At 46.2% G+C, this 27930-nt stretch overlaps 1 protein-coding gene across 2 annotated transcripts; it reads right to left on the bottom strand.

The window, feature by feature from the left end:
- Window positions 1-1107: 1107 nt before the first annotated feature.
- Window positions 1108-27760, bottom strand: MFSD11 (major facilitator superfamily domain containing 11). Of its 2 annotated transcripts, none has more exons than XM_082705309.1 (14): window positions 27617-27760; window positions 27166-27336; window positions 26603-26658; window positions 24907-25014; window positions 23888-23967; window positions 23670-23766; window positions 22381-22439; window positions 21603-21747; window positions 19116-19156; window positions 11926-11991; window positions 9503-9628; window positions 6178-6352; window positions 5177-5312; window positions 1108-4265 (listed from the first exon to the last, which is right to left on the bottom strand). In XM_082705309.1, the coding sequence occupies exons 2-14, from the start codon at window positions 27259-27261 to the stop codon at window positions 4101-4103; spliced, it is 1350 nt and encodes a 449-aa protein (XP_082561435.1). In that variant the 5' UTR covers window positions 27262-27336; window positions 27617-27760; the 3' UTR covers window positions 1108-4100. The 2 variants fall into 2 exon arrangements, with proteins under 2 accessions (XP_082561435.1, XP_082561436.1); XM_082705310.1 differs by having other exon boundaries at window positions 23888-23942; window positions 27617-27645.
- Between the last annotated feature and the right edge of the window lie 170 nt (window positions 27761-27930).

Here is a 27930-nt window from a genome sequence, read left to right as displayed (position 1 = left end):
ACCTACTTGGGTTTATTAAGAGATGCACAAAACAGGCAGCTTCTCACCTAGTAAGTAGAGGAGTTGAACAAAAAAGAAAGATTTGTATAGGAAGGAGCATAGGAAAAGAAAGTTATTAGAAAAAGGAAAAAAGAAAAGATTCTTTGTGGCAAGATCATCTTTCCCTATGGGAAGGGCAAGGGATCTGACCCCATACGTGTATCCCCTCATCTTCCCTTTGCGGTTTGGAGAAGGCCCATGGGACAGATTACCTCATCGATGCTGGCCAGAAAACTCCTCACTGGCCGGTTCAGGCTACACTGCAAGAAGCAAAGGTATTACGGGATTTGGTGACTTGGTCGAAATGACGCCATTTGGGGCCCGTGGTTTTCTTTTGAACACCATTAAACACACTTCAGTGTTCCTCTGCCCACCCAGGCCCTGGCGACTACTACTCTACTTTCTGTCTCCATGAACGGGGCTGTGTTGGGTATTTGACGCATGTGGAATTGTAGCTTATTTGTTCTATTGTGACAAGCATGTCCCAGCGTCGTGTTTTCATGGTTCATCCGTTGCAGGGGTCAGCACTTTGCACGGCTGAACGATACTCCATGGTATGGACCACCCAATTTCATTCACTTGTTCATCTGTCCGTGGAGACCTGGGTTGTTGCTACCTTTGGGCTACTGTAAATAATGCTGCTATCAACGGGTTCTACAGGTATCTGTTCCAGTTCCTGCTTTCAGCGGTGTTGGGTACATATCCAGAAATGGGTATGTATGGTGTTCGTTTGGTGTTCATATGGTAATTCTAGATTTTTCTGGAACCGCCCTACCCGTAGAGTCTGCACGCATTATTTTCATAGTCCCACCAACAGTTTTCAAGCCTTTGTATGGGAGAACTCTAGGGAGGGGATGGGGAACTCTTCACACTAGTGGAGAAGACATCGTGATTCAATCAAGGCTGTTCAAGGTCTCGACCAAATTTCAATATATACCTTATTAAATTTTTGATAAAAGATCAGCACACCCATATCCACACACACACCCCCCCATGTGAAACCAAGCTAAGACTTTTACTACACACAGATGTGAAGATAAAATTATCTGACAGTGTATGAGACAAGTATAAAAACTAAACTCTTTATTTCATGGTCACATTTCCTTTTTAACTCAAGTATGAAAAAAAATTAAAAGACGCGCTTAGGGTTACCCATCATCTAAGGAGCCCACCAAAATCGACGCTATTTATAGACATTAAAAAACCAAATGAAAGCCAAAGCCCCGAAAATACAACATGAGTACAGAACTCCAAGTGAGTATGATTGCCCGGGTCAGTGGGACGCAGCCTGGGAGGGGTTTTCCCTGACGATGTACCACACCTGGTTTCGGTTTCTTCTTGACCCGAGTTACCAGGAATCCTCCCAGTGGGATGAGATGCTGCGGCTTTCTGGGAGGGAAGTATTCTGTGTCACTTCCAGAAGCTACTTAACCTCTGCCAGCCTCGTTCTGTGGATCTGTTATGAGCACATGGAGCTAGAGCCCAGGAGGAGGTGGGATGTGGGAACGCAGCGCCCGTGTGAGCTTAAATGCAAAGGAGTGTGAGCCTGGTGTGATAAGCAGCCTCGTAAGTCGGTTCAGAGGCTCGCTGACTCCTGGTCCTCACCTCGTGTAGAATACCCCATCCGGGGCTACCGACTTGCATCCAACAAAGAGAATACAGCACCAGTATTGGGATGTCCCTTTTGAGATTAAGTTACAAAAGACTATGACTTCTGTCTTGCTACCATTCTCTGGCTTTTCTGACTTGCTTTCTCTGATGCAGACAGTTTCCGTGTTGTGAGCTGCCGCGATGACAGCCCCTTGTAACAAGGGACAGAGAGCGTGACCTTCAGGCCGCAGCCATGAGAAGCGAAGACTCTTATCCAGCAGCTCGCAAGGAGCTGACTTTTGCCAACAGCCGCAGGAGGGAGCGGAGCAGGGGCTCTCTCCCCAGTGGAGCCCAACCCAGCCTTGTGACAGACTCTGAGCCCACAACCAGGCCTAGCCACGCCGATTCCTGACCCATGGAAACCGTGAGATGGTAAGCGTGTGTCGTTTTAAGGGGTTAAGTTTTGGGGTAACCTATGATTAGACCATGATAGAAAACTAATACACCCAGGTAAGCAGTCCTGTGCTTAAAGAGACAATAAAATCACTTGTATTCATTGTGCAATCGCATTTACAAAATTATTTAGATACGATCAATAAACAACTGGGTTTATCGCAACGCTGAGAAAGAAAACCAGAACTTTACACAACCTGGAACAAGAGTTTAGTGCTTCACAGAAATGCCATTTCTCTGCGGAGTCGAGCTGACCACACAGCTTTCGGACTCCCTGCAGGACGTGTGCCATCAAGTCTGAAAACCACACTCCACTGAATTTCTTCAAATTTGTAAGCCAACTATAAAAATCTACAAAACTCTAGCAGGTTTAAAAAAAAAAAAAAGAACAATAGAAAACAAAGTATTATCTGTCCTCCTGGCTGAATTTACCTTGCTGTAAAAGTCATCATTCGTACAGTTAAAATTCACAGGTAAACATGAGTTCTCCCATTCATAAGAAATGTCCAAACAGGCAAATCCACAGAGACAGAAAGCAAAGTAGTGCTTGCCAGCACGAGGCCAGACAATAGGGAATGACTGCTAAAAGGCATGGGGTTTCTTTCTGGGGTGATGAGAATGTTCTAGAATTACACCATGCTGCTTATCTGTACAACTTTGTGAATATACTAAAAAACAAATATTAAATTGTACATTTTAAAATGGTGAGTTTCATGGTTTCTGAATTACATGTCAATTAGAAAGAATCTGTAGGCAAGCTCTTACGGAGGAAAGTGAGTCCCTTTAAACATCCCTCCCAGGGTGCCTGGGTGGCTCAGTGGGTTAAGCCACTGCCTTTGGCTCAGGTCATGATCTCGGGGTCCTGGGATCGAGTCCCGCATCGGGCTCTCTGCTCAGCAGGGGGCCTGCTTCCCTCTCTCTCTTTCTCTGCCTGCCTCTCCATCTACTTGTAATTTCTCTCTGTCAAATAAATAAATAAGATCTTTAAAAAAATAAAAATAAAAATAAACATCCCTCCCAGACAGTTACGCTGCATCCCCAGAAGGACGTGCATCACCGCAGAACAGCTTACATGTCCCTTTTTCTTTCTTTCTTTCTTTTTTTGCATTGCGTCTTCTAGGAAAATGCTAGCAAAAATCCTTCTCCAGTAAATGTGTATTGTTGTTGTTGTTTAAATGTGTTTTGGGGGGCGCCTGGGTGGCTCAGTGGATTCAGCATCTGCCTTTGGCTCAGGTCATGGTCTCCAGGTCATGGGATCGAGTCCCTTATTGGGCTCCCCGCTCAGCGGGGGGTCTGTCTTTCCCTCTCCCTCTGCCCCTGCCCATGCTTGCTCTCGCTCTCTCAAAGAAATAAAAATAAAATCTTAAAAAAAATATTGTTTTAAATGTGTTTTTGTTCATTTACATGTTAGATTCATTTTAAAAACTCTGGACAATTTTCACCTTGTTTTATAATAATTAGTTACTCCTTGCTACGCATGACAAGGTAGGGAAACTTACCAAAACAAAGCGTTTAAGGAGGAAGAAAGTGCAAATCTTTTCAAAGATTCCACTTCAGCATCTCACAGTTTATTTAAACATCACTCCCAGACACATACGGGGGCTGTATATGCTCCCCATCATCACACAGCAGCACACACCCCACACCGGGCAAGAATCTTCGCTTGACAAACGGCCTAGTGTTCTGAATGGGGGCAGCATCTTTCGAGGAGAACAGGAGGGCAAGAAAACATTTACACTCTATAGCATGATGATAAGGAACTTGAGACAGAGGACTTGCAAAACAACATTTCTGAACGATTATAATTGACAGAACAAGTTTCCCTTATTCTGCTTATTTTAAATAGCTAATGTCTGTAAACTTGAACACCAACCCTGACTGACTGAGCAGTCTTGATTCTCTGTGTTTCCTTCCAGAACAGCGTCCAGCACTCTGCGGACGCTGAAGGTGGCTTCTTCAGCCGAGCCGACGTCCCGCGCGTCGTGCGCCACAGCGCCGCACCTCGCTGGTGCCCCGGGTCAAATACTCCGGTAGTCAGAGCCCCGGGCCACGATGGCAGCGGCTGCCCACTCCACAGAGAAAAATGAAATGGTCCCAAAGAATCCAAATATCACCATGACCAGGAGTTGCCAGTGAAGGAGAAGGTAGTTACTGTAGAAAAATGCCACGGCTGCGCAGATGGACTGAGTGGAAACAGAACGGGTCAGAAGACGCCCTCGGGCGACCCCACTGCTCCCCAGCAAGCCCCGCCACCCTCTGCCCGGATGGAACTTTATCAGCCACCAGGTCACAGATGCGCACCCTACACTCCCACGGAGAGCCGGCAGCTCAGGCAAGCGGAAATGTTATTCGATTTTGCAGAGCGCCTGCGTGGCTCAGTCAGTCAAACATCTGCCTCTGGCTCAGGTCATGATCCTGGGGGCCTGCGACTGAGCCCCGCATCAGGCTCCCTGCTTGGCGGGGAGCCTGCTTCTCCCGCTGCCCCCCACCACACTCATGTGGGCCCACTTGCTCTTAGTCTCAAATAAAATCTTTTGTTTTCTTGAGATTTTATTTATTTATTTGTCAGAGAGAGACACACACACACACAGAGCACAAGCAGGCAGAGAGGCAGGCAGAGGGGGCGGGAGAAGCAGGCTCCCCACTGAGCAAGGAGCCCGATGTCGGACTCGATCCCAGGACCCCAGGATCATGACCCGAACCGAAGGCAGATGTTTAACTAACTGAGCCACCCAGACGTCCCTCAAATAAAATCTTTAAATAAATAAATAAAATAGTATTTTTGTGAGAAACTGAGTAATAAAATAACGTACACACCCAGTCAGAAATGCGCTCGTCTACAGGACAAAGGGACTCTGGTACCTAAGGCAGGAAGCCTCTAATCTCCACACTAAAACCAGAACAGCAAATCTCTTGCACTAGCGGGGGTGGGGGGATCACGCCCCATCGCTGCTTCCTCAGTCCAATCAGAAATACTTTCAAGGATGCCCCTGACTCTCGTTTCAGAACCATCGAGAAAACAATGTTAAAGCACTTTAAAAAAAAAAAAGAAGCCCAGGAACCTGGCATCAGCCCCACCGGAAGGGGAGCTCACCTGCACAAATTTGAAGACGGCAAAGGCCGGCGCGCTGTCTTCGGAGTAGAGGAAGCCCAAGATACTAAGCAACTGGGTATTGAAGCAGCTGTCCCCAAGGCCCAGCAGGAAGCTGCAGAAGATGGCGACTTCTTTGCTGCACAAACGGGAAAATGAATTTCGAACGAGCACTCTTAACAGTATGTGTTAGAGCCCTTTCCAACGTCAGAGCATTCCCCTACAGGAGCATTTCGCTTTCAAGGCTTAAACACTATGAAATAAGAAGAAATCAACACTGGATGCTAGAAAGTAATAATTTATGCTCAAATGCACTCACCTGCACAGTCCAAGCCAAGTCTGGTCTATGAACTGGGTTGGGGCAGGGCCCCCCACCTCACCCCGGATGGTGTGTCTGGGCATTAATGTATCCATCTATAATGGATTTGAGTTGAGTGCAGGGAAGTAAGATCCTCAAAATGGACATAACCAGCTGTGAATGAACAGGATGGCCTACCCCTTCCCCACTGTTCACTGCTCAGAGAGCAGCTACAGGATCACATCGGATACTTGTATGTCCTTTCACAGATCAAAAAAAGCATTTAGTGGGCCAAAAGGTTAAAACTAACAATTGCAGGGTGCCTGGGTGGCTCAGTGGGTTAAGCCGCTGCCTTCGGCTCAGGTCATGATCTCAGGGTCCTGGGATCGAGTCCCACATTGGGCTCTCTGCTCAGCAGGGAGCCTGCTTCCCCTTCTCTCTCTCTGCCTGCCTCTCTGCCTACTTGTGATCTCAGTCAAATAAATAAATGAAATCTTAAAAAAAAAACAACAACAAAAAAAACTAACAATTGCAAAAATAACTTGGGATTCTCCATGAACTCTGATTTAAAATAATCAACATTTGCCAGAGGACCTTATAAAGAAAACAGAATTTCAGAAAATGATTAACTGCTCCATTATGAACATCTAGCCACCGTTACCTCCCATCCTTCCTTAAATTACTAGAAAAATGACAGTCACTATACCTGGATTTGATGTAAGCGCTGCTATCGGTCCCTTCAACGGGAGCAATAGGGGCATCCCCAGGCATGTTGAGAAATATCAAATAAAAAGCTATAAAATGCACCAGGATGCCCAACAACACAACCGGATTTCTACCAAAACGATTATTCTTGCTCAGCAGACCAAAGAGGCTTCCACCTACAGAACCAATGAAGTAGAGAACAGAAAAACACAAGGCCAGATTAATAAATTGAAATTTTGGTTCTTTGAAAAAGATAAAGAAAACAGAGCATCCAACAACTAGTTTAATCAAGGGGAAAGCAAGCACAAATGCTAAAAATAAAAAATAACCACTGAAACAGAAGAAATTTCAAGAATCAGAATAGACTCCAAGGTCAGTGTGGTAACAGGGAGTGGATTCAGCCCCTGCCTGAAAAAAAATGTACAACAAATACGATGCAGTAGTTTTGAAGACACGAGACATCGGATGACAAAGGGCAGTGATCTCTGCGACAGAAGGGAAGGAGGGGAGCCCCGCTACTGCCCAGCTGCTGGTCTAGAGAGAAGCTGAGGCTGGGCTGCAGGGGTGGGGGACGTGGGGGAGTTTAGGTGGAGCCCACAGCCCTCCCTGAATGGAGGGATACCTAGGTGGCTACAAAGTTCCAGAACAGGCTATGAGAAAGGAAAGCTGCACAGAGAGACAATTCCAAAGATCTACAGAGGGTTCCTCTGAGTCTTCCCTAAGTGCTGATCAGCACAGACTGTGAGTAAATTAGCAGAGAGCTGCAAAAGAACTGTCTAGAAGGGTTAGCTATATTAGATGTATTAAGACCCTGCCCTGGGCTGGGGGCCTTGTCCCTCAAGCCAGACAGGACATCTCATGACTCAAAGGCACTGGGTGTGCACAGAAGGGTCTTTCCTCAAGAGTGAGGAATAATTAGCCCTTGTCTGAGCACTGCTTTGGTTCTGTGCAACAAACCTCAAAAGCCCCGAAAGAGTCCTACTGTTTCCAAGTAAGTGAACCACAGCCAAGAACAAAGCTCAAGAATATTTAGGGGCGCCTGGGTGGCTCAGTTGGTTAAGTGCCTGCTTTCAGCTCAGGTCATGATCCCAGGGACTGAGCCCCGCCTCAGGCTCCCTGCTTAGCAGAGAGCCTGCTTCTCCCTCTCTCTCTCCATGCCGCTTTGCTTACTTGTGCTCTCTCCCTCTCTCTCTCTGTCAAATAAATAAATAAATAAAATCTTAAAAAAAAAAAAAAAAAAGAATATTTTTAAGAATACAAAACTATCCAGCGCCCCACCAGGCAGAGTTCACAAAGTCTGGTATCTCCAGTGCGACCAGGCAAAGCAGCAGGAAAGCATGACCCACCATGAGGAGAGAAAGCAGTCACACACGTGGAGGTGTCATAGGATCCAACAATTCCGGTGCTAGTTCCAGAACCCAAGGGAATGAAAACATAAATCCGGACAGCAACCATACATACGTGTTCACAGCAGCATTAATTACACTGGCCGAAAAGTGGAAACCACCCAAATGTCCAGGGAATGGCGAACGGCTAGGTAAAATGGGATAGATCCGTACAATTAAATATTATCTAGTCATAAGAAAGGATGCTGCTGGTATGTGCTAGAACGTGGAGGAACCTTGGAAACATTATGCTAAATGAAAGAAGCCAGAGCTAAGGGACCATGAATCCTGTGACCCCATTCATATGAAAAGTCCAGAGTAAGCAAATCCGTAGAGCAAGGACGTTAGCAGTTGTCTGGGGAAGGGCAAGAAACAGTTTCTAAAATTAGACTGCAGGGATGACTCACAGCCCTGTGGGTGTAACTAAAAACACTGACCCGTACACTTTAAGTGGGTGACATGCATGGCCCGTGAGTTATAGTCCAATAAAGCTCTCCGAAGAAATTTAAAAACCCAGAACTGTCGCAGATATGAGAATGAGCAAAAACATTAAGACGATTGCTCTAACTACATTCCACAGGTTCAGATACATATAAACAGCCGGTACAGATCGAGGTATGCGCAGTAAAGGAAGGAACAGAAACCACAGAATTCTGCTCTCCCGGTCGTGCTGACCACCACCGGCCATTCCAAGGGTCCTACGAGTTTTTAGCATCTGTCTTCTTCCCTCAGCCATAAGCTCCAGGTGGGCAGGGAGTCTCTTATTCATACAATGGATGCATAGTAAGTATCTGACAAACTGGAAAGTTCCTCCTGCAGGACAATATCCAACACACACTCCCGGCATGGAACCCGCTTTGCTGACCGAGGGATACCCGCAGGTGTGCCGGGCCCCGGGAGGGGTATGGAAGTGTTCAATCACTACATCGTACACCTGAAACTCATATTACACTGTACATTAACTAGAATTTGAATAAAAAACATTAAAAAAAAAAAAAAGAGGAATACCTACTGTGCTACAGAAAAAAAGATTGGTCTTTTTCCTTGTTGGTCCTCCTCCCCACTGCCTGGCACAGAGCCGCTCCTAGAACCCGGCGAATGTCCTCAGGGTCAGGTGTGTCTCCTGCTGGTTCTCCATTACTCCCTTCTGACCACACCAGAGTTTATACAAATGAGGTGATCCCTGAGGGGTGTGGGGTGGTGCAGCTAACTTCAGGATGGGGGCTGGTTGCCAGAAGGACCAAGGCATGCTTAGAGGATTGGAACCTTCAGCCCCGACCCCCAGACCTGGGGTAGGGGAGAGGGGTTGTTGATTGAGTTCAACTGTCATTAGCCAATGACCTCATCAACCCTTCCTCTGTAATGAAATGTCTGCACAAACCCCTAATCGATGGGTTTGGGAGAGCTACCCAGGTTGGCTGGGGAACACATCCACATACTGGGAAGGTACCATACGGGACAGAGGTTCCTGCGCTCGGGACCCTCCTGGTCTCTACCCTGTGTGCTTCTTCACCTGCCTGTTCACCTGCATCCTTCATAAGCTTTAGTAGCATGTACAGCATTTTCCTGGGGGTCCATGGGAACCTCCAAACTTGCAACCACATCAGACAGAAGGTAGCCTGCGGACCCAGGACTTATGCGGGGCATCCAGCTTGCATCCAAGATTCAGAAGACACTTTCCCTAAGAATTTTAAGAGAAAAAGCTCAGAGAGACTACAAGCTTTCCTATGTATGGTTTTGACAGGGAATTAGATGGCAAACATCTCATAGTTATCTTAGAACAATGATAATTAAAAAAAAAAAAAAACCCAAAGACCTACCTGTCTGGGTAAAAATAAGCAAGGAAATTAAAATTCAAGGACAGAGAGGTGAAGTACACTTACAATACCTATGATAACAACAGTGAACTGATTTCACACAGGAACATTTTTTCAGACCAACCTAAGATTTCTCCAATGCCAATGAAAATGCCAGAAAGTCCAATAAGGCTTTTCTCTTCCGTTCCGAATTTATTTACAGCACCAATACACGTTCCATAGACACCAGAGAAGAAAGTCAATTCCAGACCTTTAGGAAAAAAGCAGATTCAATTACACATTCACAATCTCCATTCCTGGTTCCTCTTCATGGATGGTGGTATTTGAGCTATATACACGTACACAGTAAAACTCACTCGGCCTGATGCGTTACTCCCTACAAGCAGAGGGGTCTTAATGCTGTGTGGCTGATGAAACGGAATTAGCCACAAGATGGCAGTTGCCATGTGTTTCAGATAAGAATACACAACTCAAATAAGCAAACCCTTTACACCTTCTGTTAGAAACCGTCCTTTGGGAGTGCCTGAGTGGCTCAGTCATTAAGTATCTGCCTTTGGCTCAGGTCATGACCCCCAGGGTCCTGGGATCCAGCCCGGCATTGGGGTTCCTGCTCCTCAGGAAGCTGCTTCTCCCTGTCCCACTCCCCCTGCTTCTGCTCCCTCTCTTACTGTGTCTTCCTCTGTCAAATAAATAAATAAAATCTTTTTAAAAAGAGAGAGAGAGAGAGAGAAACTGTCCTTTGGGGCACTGGGTGGCTCAGTCTGTTGAGCATCTGACTCCTGATTTCAGGTCAGGTCATGGTCTCAGGGCTGTGGGATCGAGCCCCAGGACGGGCTCAGTGCTCCGTGTGGATTCTCTCTCCCTCCGCCCCTCCCCCTTGCTCGTGCTTGTGTGCATACGCATGCATAAGCAGGCTCTCTCTCTCTCTCAAATAAATTAATCTTACAAACAAACAAAATGATCCTGTGTGGATATGGGACGGACAGAGGACGGTACACATGCAAGTCTGTAATCGTGATTTTTGAAGCACCGTGACCTTATTAGTTGCTCTCCAAGGTTAACCGGAAGTGGGTTTGGAAAACCAATGCATGCTATCCTCCTCTGCTTAAGGGCAAAATGTCTTCATTCAACTCTTTTTCCCAGAAAAGGAAGTTTTAAAAATTAGGGCTAAAAAAATTAAGGTCAATCAGTAGAGGACCTCATTCCTTAATCTACCAAAACTTAAGTGAATTTTAAAGATGTCTGCCATTCATTCTATTTCTCAAAAAAAGATGTTTATACCTGAAAGGTAAATAAAGGCATAAGTAACATTGGCCCATTGTAACTTTTTTTTTTAACATGACAGCACTTTTTTTTTTTAAAGATTTTATTTCAGAGAGAGAGAGAGTGCACATGCACACAAGTGTGAATGGGGGAGGGGCAGAGGGAGAAGCAGACTCCCTACAGAGCACAGAACCCTAGCGCCCTTGATCCCAGGACCTAAGCTGAAGGCAGATGCTTCACTGACTGAGCCACCCAGGCACCTCGACATAATAGCACTTCTTTTTTTTTTTTTAATTTTTATTTATTTATTTGACAGAGAGAAATCACAAGTAGATGGAGAGGCAGGCAGAGAGAGAGAGGGAAACAGGCTCCCTGCTGAGCAGAGAGCCCGATGCGGGACTCGATCCCAGGACCCTGAGATCATGACCTGAGCCGAAGGCAGCGGCTTAACCCACTGAGCCACCCATAATAGCACTTTTTAAAAGGAAATTTCCTTATCATTCTGAAGATCCGAGAGTGCTCCAGAGCCACCAGGAAACCACAGAGCTCATTCCATTTCATAGAAAGTGTATGAATCCACTCAGTTATTTTCTGCAGAGCTCCATTTTGCCCTAAAATCACTGGTTGTGGGGCACCTGGGTGGCTCAGTGGGTTAAAGCCTCTGCCTTGGCTCAGGTCATGATCTCAGGGTCCTGGGATCGACCCCACATTGGGCTCTCTGCTCAGCAGGGAGCCCGCTTCCCTTCCTCTCTCTCTGCCTACTTGAGATCTTTCTGTCAAATAAAAAAAAAAAAAAATCACTGGTTGCAATGCCTCCCGGGGTCAACACTTTGGTAGAACCCTCCCATGCTGAATTTGCGCTGGCCCTATGACATGCTTCCACCACTGAAACGCAGTCCAAGTGACACCGGGCTCAAGCCTTCGGCAAGTCTGGTTGGTTCTCCTTTTGCTCTTTTTGGAGCCCCTAAGCAATCTGGCCTTCCTGCTGGATCGGAAGAAGGGACCACTTGGGAGGGGGCCACGCAGCCACAGAGACTACTGTGAACAAAGACCCAGCCTTGAACTTGACCCCTTCAGACATGCAAAGGAAACTATCCAGAAGCTGTGGCCCCAGCTGCCTCTACCAGCACCCAGAAGAGTTCTCAATTAAGACCATCAGAAGAATCATTTAGCTGAGCCCCATCAGTGCGGAGAGCTGTGAGAAAGAATCACGTGGTGGTTGTTTTCAGTCCTCACAGTCATGACGCAGCCACAGAAAACCCAGGCCACTGTCAGCCCCATTACCTGTATAGGCGGTTGTAATACTAAGGAGCAGCATCTCCTTGGTGACACATAACTTCAGAGACTTTTCTGTAAGAAAGAAAACAATGCAAGAGTGCTTAATGCGATTTTAATTGCCCCAAGATTCTAATACACTTACTCAACCCAGACACCTCTTGTCGGTAACGCCAGCAGACAGATCCAGTGGGACCAAGGTTAAGGATGCAGAGGCTGAAGGGAAGAACTTAATCTGGCCGGTGAATAAAACACTCTCTCCACCTGCTTCGCTACATCCTACAGTGCTGTTTTGCCCCACACATTCCCCAGCTTGAATCTAAAAAAACAACAATGGAACGGAGAAAAGAAACAAGACTGTGTCAACAGACTTGAGTGAAGGTTGGGCTAAGGGCGACCATGGCCGGCAGGGAGCTAACGTCCCGGGGGAAGGAGTGAGTGCAGAGCGGCTTGACGAGTGGACTCCAGAGGACAACTGCCACCCGGGGAGACTGCTGACCGCACTGAGGCTGCCACACCACTTCCTGCAATTCTCAGTTCTCTGGATCTGGGGACGAAGAGTTAGCTTCGTGTATTTGCTTAGGACTGCTTTAACGTCTGTTTTCATGCTGTTCAATGTGGTGGAGATCTGCAGTGGGAAATGCGGTCTAGAATCTGCATATATTTTTTTTAAAGATTTATTTATTTGACAGACAGAGATCACAAGCAGACAGAGACAGCGGGTTGGGGGGGACTCCCTGCAGAGCAGGGAGCCTGACGCAGGGCCCGATCCCAGGACCCTGAGATCATGACCTAAGCCTAAAGAAGAGGCTTAAACCACTGAGCCACCCAGGCACCCCTAACAATTGCATACTTTAACCATCTTTTTGAACCTGCTCCCATCTCATAGCTTAAGGTCACTGATCTAAACGAACAGTGGCTCCAGATTTTAGTTCTAACTCAACCACTCCCTACAAAAGTTACACAAGACACAAACGATCTGTCCTGAATTTTGCCACATGCAGAACAGGGTATTTTTTTTCTCTAATCTCATGGAAATACAGAGAGACTAAATGCAGTAAGACATTGTCACCATTTTCACGCATCTCCAGGAAAAGATATAGGATCAATGAGGTTTAAAACAGTATTTTTCTTAAAGATTTTATTTATTTATTTGACAGAGAGAGATCACAAGTAGGCAGAGAGGCAGGCAGAGAGACGGGGAGGCAGGCCCCCCACTGAGCAGAGAGCCCAATGCGGGGCTCGATCCCAAGATCCTGAGATCATGACCAGAGCTGAAGGCAGTGGCTTAACCCACTGAGCCACCCAGGTGCCCCTAAAACATTATTTTTAATAAAAAAAGTAATGACATTAGCAAAGTACATTTGCTTTTGAATAACCAGAAGATTAACAAAAAATTTTAAAATGTTGGGGCGCTTGGGTTGCTCAGTGGGTTAAGCCTCTGCCTCTGCCTCATGATCTCAGGGTCCTAGGATCGAGCCCCGCATCAGGCTCTCTGCTCAGTGGGGAGCCTGCTTCCCCTCCTCTCTCTCTGCCTGCCTCTCTGCCTACCTGTGATTTCCCTGTGTCAAATAAATAAATAAATCTTTAAAAAAGATTTTTTAAAACATGATCTACAATGATACTATGACTGCGACTATATGTCATTACGTTTGTACAAAGCCACAGAATATACACCACCCGGAGTGCACCCCTGTGTGAACTGTGGACTCTAGGTGACGATGAAGCGTGAACGCAGCCTCAACCATATTGAAGGGGGACTTGGATAGTGGGGGAGGCCGCGTCTCTGTGAGGGTGAGGCGCACAGGGGAACTCTCCTCCTTCTCAATTTTGTTGTGACCCTAAAATAGCTCTAATGAGACGCCTGGGAGGCTCAGACAATTAAGTGTCTGCCTTCAGCTCAGGTGCTGATCCTGGAATCCTGGGATCAGACCCCACGTGGGGCACCCTGCTCAGTGGGGAGTCTGTTTCTCCTTCTCCCTTTGCCCCTCCCCCTTCTCCTTTTCTCTCTTGCTCACTCTCCCTCTCAAATAAATTTTTAAAAAAATCTAAAAAGATTCTAAAACATGAAGTGCTTTAAAAACAATACGTCATCCATTTGCAGAAATAGATAAAGTGATCCTAAAGTTCATACGGAAATTCAAGGGGCCCACCGTGGCCAAAATGATCTTGAAAAAGAACAAAGCTGGCGGGCTCACCCTTCCCAACGCCACAGCACGACGGTCATCAGCAGAGCGTGCTACCAGAGTAAGGACAGACACGTGCATCCGGAAATGAACGCTCACATTTACTGTCAATTTTCGACCTGACACAATCCAGGGGGGTAAGAACAACAATCTTTTCAGCGGGACAAGCAGGGGGCCACATGCAGAAGAATGAAGTTGGACTCGCACCTCGCAACACACACAGCAAGGAACTTAGAAGAGATTCCAGACCTCAATGTCAGAGCGGAGACTATAAAAGTCTTAGAAGACAACACAGGAGCAAATCTTTGTGACCTGGGCCTGTCAAAACCTTAGAACACCAAAAACACACGCAAAAGATAAAATGGATAAATCATGTGCCCTCAACAAAAATTCAGAACTTTTGAGCTTTAAGAGATACCACTGAGAAAATGAAAAGTCAACCTAAGAAATAGGAGAAAAGATTTGCAAATCATATGAGAGACTTTTATCTAGGGTACGAAAAGAATTTTTACAACTCGGCAATAAAAAAAGAACTCATAAAAAATGGGCAAAGGACCTGAGCAGACAGGTCTCCTGAGATGCAATACAAATGCCCCACGAGCATGTGGAAATAGGTTCCACGTCCTTAGCCATTCACAAAACGCCAATCAAAACCACGAGACACCACTTTACACCCAAAGGGACAGCTATCCTCTGAAAGACAGATAAGAGCTCAAGAAGTAGAGAACCTGGAGAAACTGGAACCTTCAGATACGGCTGATGGGACCGTAAAATGGTGCAACCACTCCAGAAGACATCTGGTGGTTCCCGGAGGGTGAAACACGGCGACCAGAACACACAGCAATCCTGCGGCGCCTAGGCGCCTACGGAGATGTGCAGATGTACAGCCACACAAAAACCCATGCACAGGGCGCCTGGGTGGCTCAGCTGGTTGAGTGACTGCCTCAGCTCAGGTCATGATCCTGGAGTCCTGGGATGGAGTCCTGCATGGCTGGGGAGGGTGTCCCCGCTCTGCAGGGGGTCTCCTTCTCCCGACCTTCCCCCTCTCATGCCCGTTCTTTCTCATTCTCTCTCTCAAATAAATAAAATATTTAAAACAAAACAAAACAAAAAAACCTGTCCACACATGTTCACAGCAGCATTATTCATGATGCCTACAAAGAACCCATTCTGCAGAACATGCTAGAACACGGATGAGCCTCGAAATCATGACTGTAAGTAAAACCAAAGCCAAGAAATAGGTCATAGAAAAGCACACAGAGTCCGACTCTATGTATACAAAATGACCTCCAGCATAGGCAAGTCCGGAGAAAGAAAGCGCATTAACGAGAGCCTGGGGTGCGGGATGGGGGGGTGGGGAGGAAATGGGCAGTGAATGCTGACAGGGACATCAGTTCCTCCTGGGCTGAGGAGCAGGGCCTAGAATGGACTGAGGTGACAGATGAAGAACCCCGTGTATGTACTAAAGGCCACTGAACTGTCTACTTTCAATGGGTGATCAGACAGCACGTGAATTATATTCAGTAAACCTGTTCTATTAGGAGAAAAAAATACCACCTACAGCTTAATGGATCCCCTTGCAGACTTAAAACAATGTTCGACAGAAACAAATTTCATTACGTATACAATTTCAAAATTTGTTTTCACATAAGAGAGCAAATATGTTCTAACACCATCGAGCTCATTTTAATGACCAAGATAATCTACCGTACAGATGTACTGAGGCCTTATAGAGAAATATTTCAATTACTTTCAGTTTCTCCCTAATAGACACCTCTTAACCATTAAATCTTGATAAAAATTCTTAAATTATTTCCTGAGGATAATCCTATTAGTGGAATTGCCGGGGTAAAGGCACAAACATTTTAAGGCTTCTGATAACTGGCTGACTAATGGCTCTTCAGAAAATAACACAAATATATATTCCCATCAGCAAGGTGGTCTTATGCATAGAAACACCTACTCCCCATAACACGGACCATTAATTTTTTATCTTTTGAAATTTGATGGAAAACTTTCAAACCTGTATTTCTTAGACTTAAACAAACAACTTCCCTGCCATTTTAGCTCTATTAAGTTGCTTTGACAAAGGTTCACAGTTTAAGCAACGAAAGGGCCTTCTTTTTCCCTTATCGTCTGAGTGACCTGCCTTAGAAGTTTCTCCAGTTACTTTTCTAGTTGCATTTCTACGTTGAACCCACCCGGAATGCTAGGAGATACGACATTTGAGTCTATCTTCCTACACAGCCCACTCCTTAACTTTGCTTATTTAAGAGTCTTTTATTGTATTTATTGTACTGTGGACGTGGGGCTGATTCTAGAATCCAGTTCCACGGCTCTTTCTATCCCAAAGTGTTCAAATGAACTCACAGTCGACTTTAATATTCATTAGGGAAAGTCCTCCTCCTTTTCAAAAAGTTCCTGGGCTATTCTGATTTATTCTTCCAGATCGACTTTAGGACTGCTTCAGGACCAAAAAATAAATTTTAAAGAACTTTCTAGAATCCCATGAAGCATACACACTCAGTTGAGGAATGAGGTGCTTTTCAGATAACCAGGAGCCTTTCCCGTACAACACGCATCACAGCATTGACAGAAGGAATGTGATGACTGAGAATAAAAGCCCCCCACAATGCCCCCCACCAAGACAGACGGATTACTTAAAGCTTAGACAGTCTTCTTCCTTCCTGTCTTCTCTTTGACTTCCTTGGTACATCATTACCTTCCGTTGCTCCCCAGGGCCCAGCAACCAGCTCCTAAATCTGCCTGCCCTGTAACACCTTACACGCCCCTTATCTTTTTGGCTGCTCGTTCTTTCTCCCCATTCAGACGAGACAGATCAACATCCTATCACTCCCACACCCTCCTGAGCAACCAACTAGTTCCGCGTGAAACTAGTTGGCCCCCATTGTGTTAGTGCCCCATTTTAATGACAGAGAAGTTGAGGCAAGGTCTGTACACTGGGGAAGGACATCATGAATCTGGTTACTATCCACAGCAGCCAGGCAGAGCAGGTTCCACAATGGTGCAGAGAGGCCGTATAAGCCTCACCAAGGCCGGATGGACCATTCCATAAGCCTGGGGTCATCAATCTCCCTTTTCCTTGACTCCATGGCTCACCGGTAAGCCAATGTTGCTTTCTAGGCCAAGAAGGGAACAATAAGAAGTGAGTATCTATGAAAGGACTCACTAAAAAATATTAAATGCCATCATATATGGTTAAATCAAGGGGCATCTGGGTGGCTCAGGTTGGTTAAACGACTGCCTTTGGCTCAGGTCATGATCTCAGGGTCCTGGGAATGAGTCCTGCATTAGGGTCTCTGCTCAGTGGGGAGCCTGCTTCTCCCCCTGCTTGTTCTCTCTCTTTCAAATAAATAAAATCTTAAAAAAAATTTTTTTTAATCTTAAAAAAATAATGGTTAGATTGAGACTTCCGTGGGTTTGTTTAGTTGGAGTCCTTTCCCATCTGGTCCCTCTGATCAATAAAGAGCCTGTGACAAAAAGTTTCTAGGCCCGTAAAGCTGAAAGACCTTCGACTGTGGTGACCTCCCGTCCTGCTGGGGGACAGTCAGGCTGCATCCTTTTTAATTACAGCATATCATTAAGAATGTGTTCCTAAGGGGGCGCCTGGATGGCTCAGTTGGTTAACCATCTGCCTTCAGCCCGGTTCTTGATCCCAGGGTCCTGGGATCGAGCCCCACGTGGGGCTCCCTGCTCAGCAGGGAGACTGCTTCTCCCTCTGTCCCTCCACCGGCTCGTGCTCTTTCTCTCTCTCTCTCTCTCTCTCTCTCAAAAACAAATAAAATCTTAAAAAAAACCAAAAACAAAATACTGGTCCTAGGGGCGCCTGGGTGGCTCAGTGGGTTAAACCTCTGCCTTCCACTCAGGTCATGGTTTCAGGGTCCTGAGATCGAGCCCCGCATCTGGCTCTCTGCTCAGCAGGGCCCCTGCTTCCTCCTCTCTCTCTGCCTACCTCTCTGCCTACTTGTGATCGCTCTGTCAAATAAATAAATAAAATCTTAAAAAAAAAAAAAAAAAACACCTGGTCCTGAAACATAAGAAATACATGTAACAGAAGCCCGATTAAACAGCCTGAACGATAAGATGTTATATATTCGAAACTCAGACTACCACACCCATAGCCTTTTCTAAAAAAGGACCACAGGAATTCTTGGCTAGAAGTTGGGTGCTTTGTATCCTCTGACTCAGGCCATGGCTGATTAGATGAAGAATTTGCATCCAAGCCCAAGGCATCCTGTAGACTCCCCACAAGCACAGAGCGAATAAGGCCAAAGGGCTTAACTGAAACAACACGGGCCCTAAAAGGCTGTCCCCCACAAGACAGCGGTCAGATTCTCTCTCCTTGGGAGACAAAGAGGCCGAGAGAGCTAGGGCAGAAGCAGAGAACTGGCCCCCATCAGGCCCTACGAGAACCGGAAGCCATGTTTGCCGGTTTCTGAAGGAACCGCAAGATGGCCGTTATGGGACTCACTGGCTTTGCCGGTGACACAGTTTGGGCTGGAATCCCAGCTCAGCAATGTCCCAGCTACCTGACCTTGGGTAGGTGATTTCTCTAAGCCTTGATTCTCTCTTCTATAAAATGCAGAGAATGGCAGGTGCGTGTTCTAGGGATACACACCTTTAGAATAACACAAAAAGAACACTGAGGGAAGAGCCCCCTGCCGTCGAGCGCAACTGTTCTCCCAGACTCGGTTCTGAGGAGACGGTCTGTGTGTCCTCACTGCCTTGTAAAGCGCAGTCCGTGAGCAACCCGCGCCTCCCCGCGTGTCCCTGGCCGGGCAGTCGGGCGGCCGGCCCGCGCGCCCCCAGTTACAGAGACGCCGGGAAGACGAGCGGACTGCGGGGCCGCAGACCTGGAGAAACGAAAACACCGCAGGACCGGCGACCCAAGCCACCAGGGAAAGGGGGAAGGCAGATGTTGTGGCCGTTCCCAAGCAGATGTTGTGGCTGTTCCCAAACAGCTCTTACATTTCAGACACAGAAAATACTTACTGAATGCATCCACTGCTTTTCCCATAGTGCTCTGGGCAGACCTGGAAAAATAAAACAAAATATCAAAGCGTTTTCCCCTGAAAAACTGAAGAGAGAACCAAAATGCTATCATGCTTTCATGGATGTTCGTCAAAGCTCCGTCCTCTACGTGGTCTGGCAAACGCTGCCATTGCCCGAGACACTCCTCGCTCCGGGGTGTCCCTCCGGGACCCCATCCTTGCCTCGGAGAACAAGGGCCACCTGGGTGACCCTTTATGCACAGCTGAACACCGTTCCCTCAAACTCGGCTGAGAGCACACACCCACACGTGTCCTTCTCAGAAAGGCTACTTCAGGCAGGACAGAACTCTCCTCCACCCTGCTATTCCCATACGGTCAAGACCCCTTGGGAGAACTTGATCTCCCTCCACTCGGACTCCTTCAAAACGAAGTTGGGCGGCGTGAAAACTCTTCAAATGCACCACCAGCCCCTGGGCTGCCAGCCGGGTGCGGGAGAAGCTGGGGGGTCAGAAACGTGGGCTTCAGGGGTTTGCCACTTCTTCCTCGTACAGTTTTAGAGAAGTTATTGCTTGCCTCCAAGTTTCACTTGCCTGTTTATAAAACAGGGGCGCCACCACTTCACTGGAACGATGTAACGGGACCGTGTAGCCAAAATCAAGAGTCTGACACTTAACCAACGGAGCCACCCAGGCACCTCGGAACCGTACACTCTGAATGGGTAAACTGTATAGCGTGTGAATTATATCTCAATAAAAACTGTTTTTTTAAAAAAGATTCCTACTTCTCTTCTCTCTCACCTACTAGAAAGCTCTACGAATACACGAACCTCTCTCTGTTTGTTCAACGAAACACCCTCCGGACAGAGCCTGGAACAGACACTCAGATACAGACCCAGGGAGGGGGCGGAGGAGGGAGGCCAAGGAGGCAAAACCGCCAATGAAGGAATTCCTGGAGGTCGCCCAGCTCCCAGGGCCTCACGTGGGCCAATTATGCATAAGGGGACGGCTCAGGTAGGACACTGAGCTACCGTTCTGCAACCTTAAATCATCTTCCGTAAGGATGTTAGTGGAATCCTTTAAATTCAGATCCTATTTTTTCCTTCAATGGCTTTTTTTTTTTTTTTTTTTTTTGAGGCAGGTCGGGGCAGAGGGAGAGACTCTCAAGCAGACGCCGCCCCCAACCCCTGCTGAGAGCAGAGCCTGACACTGGGCTTGATCTCAGGACCCTGAGATCATGACCTGAGCCCGAAATCAAGAGCTGGATGCTCAGCTAAGCCACCCAGGCACCACCCCTCTTCAACGGCTTCCAGTCACACCGAGAACAGAACCTGCGTCCCTGCACGGCCTCCCGGGACGGACTCCCTGCCCACTGCAGACACTCCCGCTTCCACTCCCTCCCTCTGCCTCCCTGCAGCCCTGGCACCCACCGCACCCCTTCCCACCACCTGGCCTTGGCCGTGGCCATCAGCGGATCCTCCCTGCTCATGGGTCAGGCCTCAGGGAGCCCCCAGCCCTCCACCACCTCCCCCTTGCACTGCCTTCTTCGCACACACTTTGTGGTTTTACACCAGGACCGTCTACACCCCCTCTAAAATTAAGCTGCACTAAAGCAGGGACTTATCTGTCTTGTTCGCTGCCGTACCCCTCAGCTTTATAGGGGGGCTGGCGCAGGGTCTGTGCTCCTTATAGAATAAAGACAAGGAAGCTTTAAGTTTGGAAGACAAAATGCTAAAAGGACTAAGCAACACTGCTTCCTCAGTACTGCATCCCAGCAGTTACACAATCCTCTGTCCACGAATTCCCTGAGAACAGGGATGGCCTGTATCTATCTGCACGGCACCAACACCGGACGCTGGCTAAACGAACCGGGGTTTTAGTTTCTGCTGAATCTGTGGTATTCACCTTCACAGAATGCTTCTCCAATATCTGTTAGCTTATGATTAAAAATACACACACATAGTTCACATTATGTATATGGACCAGAAATATATACCCATAAGTACATACATATTCAAACCAAAGATGACTCTTCTCCTTTGCTTTATTTTTATTTTTTTAATCTTTTGTTTATTTATGTATGAGGACAGAGAGAGAGAGAGCACAAGCAGGGGGAACAGCAGAGGGAGAGAGAGAAGCAGGCTCCCCACTGAGTAGAGAGCCTGATGTGGGTCTCGATCCCAGGACCCTGGGATCATGACCTGAGCTAAAGGGAGACACTTAAGTGACTAAGCCACCCGGGTGCCCCTCTCTTTTGCTTTTAACAAACTTAGTGAAATTTTGAATGCTTAGTGATCCTCTGACCGGAGAATTTTAGGCCTTTTTGGGATTAACAAGGGAGCACAGCCTGCCTCTCTGCCTGCTTGTGATCTCTCTCTGTGTCAAATAAATAAATAAAATATTTTTAAAAAGAAAGAAAAGGTTGGGAATCTCTAAACTACATCCACTCAAAATATATTTTCAAATAAAAAGGAACATTGCCAACTTCTTACTCGTTGACTTCCAGGTCCTGGTCATCAGAGGACTCATCTTCTCCCAGGACATTTTCAGAATCTGGCTGCCGAATGAGAAAGAAAAGAACTGTCCCCACAAGGCTAATCACTGTCAGGGCAATAAACACTGTTCTTCGGTCACTCTCTGGAGAAAAAAGAAAGAAGAAAGCAGATAGCACTGGCCATGCAAACAGTTCGAGTTAGTGTGGTGTTTAAAACCATCCAAACGTTTCCTTGTTACATGTTTACTTTACTGCATTAGTGAAAATCTCAAACAAGAAACTCAACAGAATACCTTCACCTTTGTCCTTCAGTTAAAGTACTAATAAGCCAAAAGAAAAATGGCACAAGAAATTAATCATATTCTTTTAACCAAAGAAGTGCACAGACAAAACAAGGGTTCAGAAGTCTAACAAGCGACTGGCAAGCTTGTACACGGCATGACTTCCCCTATACCTTGAGCTGCTGCTCAAAATAGAGTCAAAAACTAAAATCCTAGCTTAATAATATAAGCAAACTGTGAAGTGTGTAAACCTGGCGATTCACAGACCTGTACCCCTGGGGCTAAAAATACATTCTATGTTTATTTAAAAAAATTTAAAAATTATAAAATGGAAAAAAATAATATAAGGAAAAAGTTACTAAATACTAAAATCTGAGAGGACTTAAGGCAGCAAGGTTCATTAGAACAATGTGAACAGAGCAATAATGGATCTTTTTGTGAAATTCTTCTTCCTTTTCAAACATGTGTGCATAAAGCAAAGCAAAAAGCACAAACCTGATATCTGAGTTTTCCCTTGCCAAGCAAAATATATGTAGAGGTTTCCAAAGAACAAGCTGGGGGAAGAAAAGGGAGGACAGGATGTTGAGAATTTATTTCCATATTTATAGTTTTTACAGCGGTTTTTCCATTATTTGTTAAAAAGAGAGAGAAAAAGAGATTTTTTAAAAAGCATATATAATTTTTAAAGTATCTACCTGCCCTGGATCATTTGCAAGTATCAACTCCGCCCTGACTCCTTCTAAAAAACTAACTGACCCAGATGGAATTCGGTCTCCTTCTACCTGACCTGAATCAGAGCTGCCCTTCAAAGGCTCGACTCTCTTGGAAACATGTGATTTATTGGGACTCCGGAAATGACTACTTGGAAACAAGCTTATGCTACTTCTCCAGTTCTCTACTTTAAAGACTCTATGGCGGGGGTTGGGGTGGCGGGAATCCACGATTCAGTTACCTGCATCTAATCAGACACTTCAGCATACTTTCCCAGAAAAGGGATCATTCACTTACAGTTTGGTTTCTTAATACACACCCCCTTACAACTAAACGTCTGTATTTATGAAGACTTATCAACACCACAATTTTGGGCAATAACCACGAGGGTAAAGCCTCAGGACAGATTCCACGAAAGAATGACCATTTTTGCTTTTTTACTTAGGAAATATATAACATGCTAGATCATTCAGCACTGATATAGTCTCACTTTCAAATTTTTAAAAATTCATTTATTTTTAAGTAATCTCTACACCCAACGTGTGGCTCCAACTCATGACCCTGAGATCAAGAGTCATATGCACCCCCCCACAACTGAGCCAGCCAGGTGCCCCTCATTTTTGAATTTTAATATATTTGTTCATAGTTATCAAAAGCTGCTCAGTGGGAAGGATGTGGTCTTTGGAATCCAGATAAGGATGGTTTAAATCAGATCAGTTACTTCACTTTTTAAGCCCGTTTTCTCATCTGTAGCACACAGATAATACCTTCTGGTCTCCCTAGGTGGTGAGGATTACTGAGATTTACTAAGGAAGCCAACGGTCCCTGCCTGAAATATAGCAGATACTAAATACATTACGGTTAATATGATTTTCTCTTTACTAATCGTGACTGCCGATGAGGCAGGTGCATGCCTTTCATGCAATTCTCTAAAACATTAACTCCGTATCATATGCAGCTAGGAAGTCAGGTCCTGGAACATGGAAGGATGCAATTTTCAACACAACAAAGATCTAAAAAGATGGTGTGACAACAGAATTAAAGGAAAGACTGAGCTCCAGGAGGATTATTACCTAGATTGTAAGAGTGCCCAGAAAATTCCACTGTTTCTCCCAATAGTATGCTCATCTGAATTTATTGTCAGGCAATTTCCTTGTGCTGTCCAAAGCACTGAAATTCAAACCAAAAGTTTGTCAAGGGAATGAGATCACTTGGCTTCTTCCCCCACAAAACACACGATACGCTTAAGTAAATCCCAGAAGACAGAGAAAATAAACATCAAGATACTTACCGGCAGCTGCAATTCCAATGAAAACAGAAGCTGTGTAGAAGGACCACGGGAGAGGCTGGATAAAAACGGCAATGTACATGCTAAAATGTAACAGGTCAACGCATTACGGTCAAACAATACCGCATAGAGAATGCCAATTATGCCTTCTAGGAATCGGTTCTGATGATTCTTTTGTTTTAAAAGTCAACCTGGGGGCGCCTGGGTGGCTCAGTGGGTTAAGGCCTCTGCCTTAGGCTCAGGTCATGATCTCAGGGTCCTGGGATCGAGCCCGGCATTGGGCTCTCTGCCTGGCGGGGAGCCTGCTTCCCCTTCTCTCTCTCTGCCTGCTTCTATGCCTGCTTATGATCTCTCTCTCTGGCAAATAAATAGATAAAAAATCTTAAAAAAAAAAAAAAACAAAAACCCACAAAAGTCAACCTGTAAAGGACTTCTCCAGTATTGGAAAAAAAAAAAAAGGGACAGATGCGACCTACTCATTTCTTAATGTATTGCTTCGAATTGGGTCAGACACTGAATAAGGGTTTGCAATCGGTCTTTGCCAATAGCTCAGCTTGTGCTGGGACTGCAGTTCTACAACCCAGAAGGAAAGCTTAGTTATCTCAGGTTGAATTCCTGCTAATCAACGTGATATAAAATAAGAGTATTTCACAGGAAGTTCTTTCCAAATCCCACAGAAAGAGATGTGGGGATGCTATTTTTATGAAAAGTAAAATGAAAGGAAGTGGGCACACATGCCATCACACTGAAACAACATGGCATCTCTGGGCATCAAGAAGAGAACAAATCCCTAAAATACTGCCTGTCAACTATTCAATCCAAGTAGGCAAATTTTTTTTTTAAAGTAATCTCTGCACCCAAAGTGCGGCGTGAACCTACAACTCGGAAATCGAGTGTCACATGCCTTTCTGACTGAACCAGCCACGCGCCCCCAAGTCAGCAATTTCTTGTGAAAAGTTTACTACGTGCTTGAAAGGTGCTGAGGGAGTTTGGATTAAATGAAAGAAAATCACACTACTCACCTGTAAAATAAACCACTTGCAAACATAGAGAGCTGAGGTCCTATAATGGCAACCACTGATGGTGTAATCAAATTTGAAGCGGAGAACACGCCATAAATAATTGCCATGCTGTACACACAACACATAAAAGGGAAAAACAAAACCCTTGAGTCACTGTCTCCAAAGTGTGTTTTTCCAAATCTGCTTAGAGTCTATAGATTTTTCTGTCATAAACCTTCATTTCTCTAGTTGAACTTAACGATAAGTCTGTCATTAAGCTGAATCCTACAGTGAGGTTTTCACGTACACAGAATCTTGAAGTCTCATCAAATTTCCCTTGGACTCAGCCTGCCTTGGACAATATGCTTTTAATGGAATGGTAATGCATAAAACCAGCTAACATGTAACCCGCAACAGACATCAAACCAAGTATTTTATGGATGTTTTCTTTATTAAATCTGACAGCTGTATAAAGTATTATTATTATCCTCACTCTACAGAAAAGAAAACTGAAACACGGAGGGGTTAAGGTACTTGCCACAAGTCCAGCTGGACAGCTGGGGGAAGAGTGAAGCCAGAATCTCATCCCTGGTGGTCTCGCCCCCGAGGCCAGTCAACCAGTCTGCTCTACAAGTCAACCGGTCTGCTCTACAAGTCAACCAGTCTGCTCTACAAGTCAACCAGTCTGCTCTACAAACTTAGTTTACAACTCCTGGCAACTGTGTGAAATTTCCTAGTTATAAACAGCAGGCACAGAGTTATCACTCGCTTAAACCAGAACTGATTTAACTCAATCTAATCATCTCACTTGAACATTATTCAGCTACTACAGACCCAGCCCTAGAACACATGTCTTGTAGCAGTGTGATAAAACCATTTTGAGGGTCCTCAATTCATTCTCCAGACACTATCCACAAACCCAAAGTAAATTATTCTCTTTTATGATCCTTTCAAACAGTAAAGGTTTGCTGGAATTGGAAGACAAAATAAAAACTGTAGTATTGTTAATTGCTTAAAAAATGGACATTAGCACCCCTTTATTCTGAAACGTCATATGTAAGATCAGGTTTAGCATAGGGAATAACCAAATAAGATGAGTTGGGGGAGGGTATTGGTCAGCATCTAATGGTTAATTGCAAAGAAATTAAGAACCCATATGTGCTTCTATTCAAGTGTTTATATCCATGTGTGCATTACACTCCCAGCTTCAATCACAATGTACTAGTGACTCATGAAGGTCTTTTCACTTTATTATCTGTCTGTAAAAGTGGGACTAAACACCTTAACAAAAATCTAAAAGCTCCCGATGACAGCACGTTCATCACAAAATTACAAAGACAGGAAGGCTGATTCAAGAATCCTATAAAACATCCTCTGTTTAGGATTGAGAAAATGTACTTATGACAACACTTGAGTGTTTATTAAATGCCAGGCGCTGTGCCAAGAGCTTCACACCCATTTTCTGAGCGAGGAAACAGCTCGCAGAAGTAACCTACCTAACGTAACGCAGTGTTAAACCATGAAACCAGGATTTCAAACCCAGTATTTAATTCCACATGACACCTAAACTCGCCATGTTTATTATGTTCTGCCAAACAGACCAGACACAGAGAAAAAGCAACCACTACGAATTCAATCACGGTATCATGGCCAGAGATTCTGATAAGATTTCGGTTAACTACTGTAATACAGGAAGGAAAGTCACAGGGTACCATACCTGGTATAGCCACTGCCGTGAAAGTCTGTGCTATTTAAGCTCCTGATGACAGTTTGCTGCGGGAAAGATAAAGCTAATCAATGAAAACATTTTGCAGTCTCCCTCCCCATCCCCACCGAAGTTTGTCTCCAAAAACTGAAAATGAAGCCCCCGGCAAAAACTCAAAAGATACTCAGTACTTCTTGTTGAAAGTCAACTAGGAGACAAGAAGACGGACGACAGGGAAGGGGAAAAGATCAGCTGTCGCTATGCCTGGGGGTTCTTTTCTCCTCAATTCTCCCAGGACTAATGGAGCCCTTAATGCAGACAAGAAATAATAACACGTCACCCCCCAGGTCAACCAGAGGAATAAGCCGCACGGTTGAACTCCCCATCCCGGTCCAATATTAGCAAGACCCGTCCGACACACGAAATTGACCTGAGGCATAAAAAACGAGGAAGGGCAGGTGGGGAGACAGAAGGCGCGGCTTAAGCGCGCTGTTCGGCACGATTCCCGTTTATTGTCATTTTCGGAACGCGTTAGGAGAGGCACGGCCAAGGAGGGAGAACAGATCCCGACTCACCGCCACGTTTCCGCAAGTTTGAAAGGCGGTGAACATAAACATAAAGGCAACTCCTAAAATTATGATGTTGAAGAGCTTTTTAGATTCCGGGGACATTGTGGCTCAACTCGGCCGGGGGCCCGCAGCGGCCCAGGGCGGTCAGCTCTCCTCGGGGCGAACCCACTGACAATCCTGGGGAAGGAAGCGAGACGGTGAGAAGAGGAGGCCGATCCCGGGGCAGGCTGCCAAGCTGTCAACTTCCAGGTCTTGGATCAGAATCGCGGGTCAGAGTGAGGTCCTCCCCGCGGGCAGTCAGGACATTCCTAGGAGCCGATCCGAGCAGGGAAGGGCCCGACCCCCGGAGAGGCGCCAATAATGTCGTGGCTCACGTTGGGGGGCCCGCGAGGGGGATCAGGGGCCGAGACCGAGGTGCAGCGGCCGGCGCGGCCCCGCCCGCCCGGCCCTGACTCACCGCGGGTCAGGCGACCCGGTCACCTGACCGCAGCCGCGGCCGGCCGCTCGGCCGGCTGGGAAATGTAGTCCTGTACAGCCCGAGACGCGCAGGCGCGCCGTGAGGGGAGGGGCGTCGAACCCGCGCCCCCCACCCCCACCAAGGAGGAGCTTCAAAGCGGAACCCCGCCGAGAAATCGGGAACTGCCGGAGGGAACCCGGAGACGTGGTAGCGGGGCCTGAGAAGGCCGGAGACCGCGGGGCAAACGGGAGGAGGAGGAGAAGTACTCCCTCTGATAGAAGCGGGAACCTCCTGCTGAGGTCCGAGCGGAAAAG

Source organism: Mustela nivalis (assembly GCF_964662115.1).
Source record: "Mustela nivalis genome assembly, chromosome: 17".
NCBI lineage: Eukaryota > Metazoa > Chordata > Mammalia > Carnivora > Mustelidae > Mustela > Mustela nivalis.
The sequence above is the reverse complement of the archived record's forward strand: the minus strand, read 5'-3'. Positions and strand labels throughout refer to the sequence as shown.

Bases quoted from the DNA above. Each gene is read 5' to 3' on its own strand.
- MFSD11 (XM_082705309.1), bottom strand. From the start codon at position 27,261: ATGTCCCCGGAATCTAAAAAGCTCTTCAACATCATAATTTTAGGAGTT. The intron at 25,015-26,602 runs GTATGGTACCCT...TTGTGTGTACAG, and splicing joins CACGGCAGTGGCTATACCAG to CATGGCAATTATTTATGGCG. The intron at 6,353-9,502 runs GTTGGTCTGAAA...TTGGTTCTGTAG, and splicing joins TGGCATTGGAGAAATCTTAG to GTGGAAGCCTCTTTGGTCTG.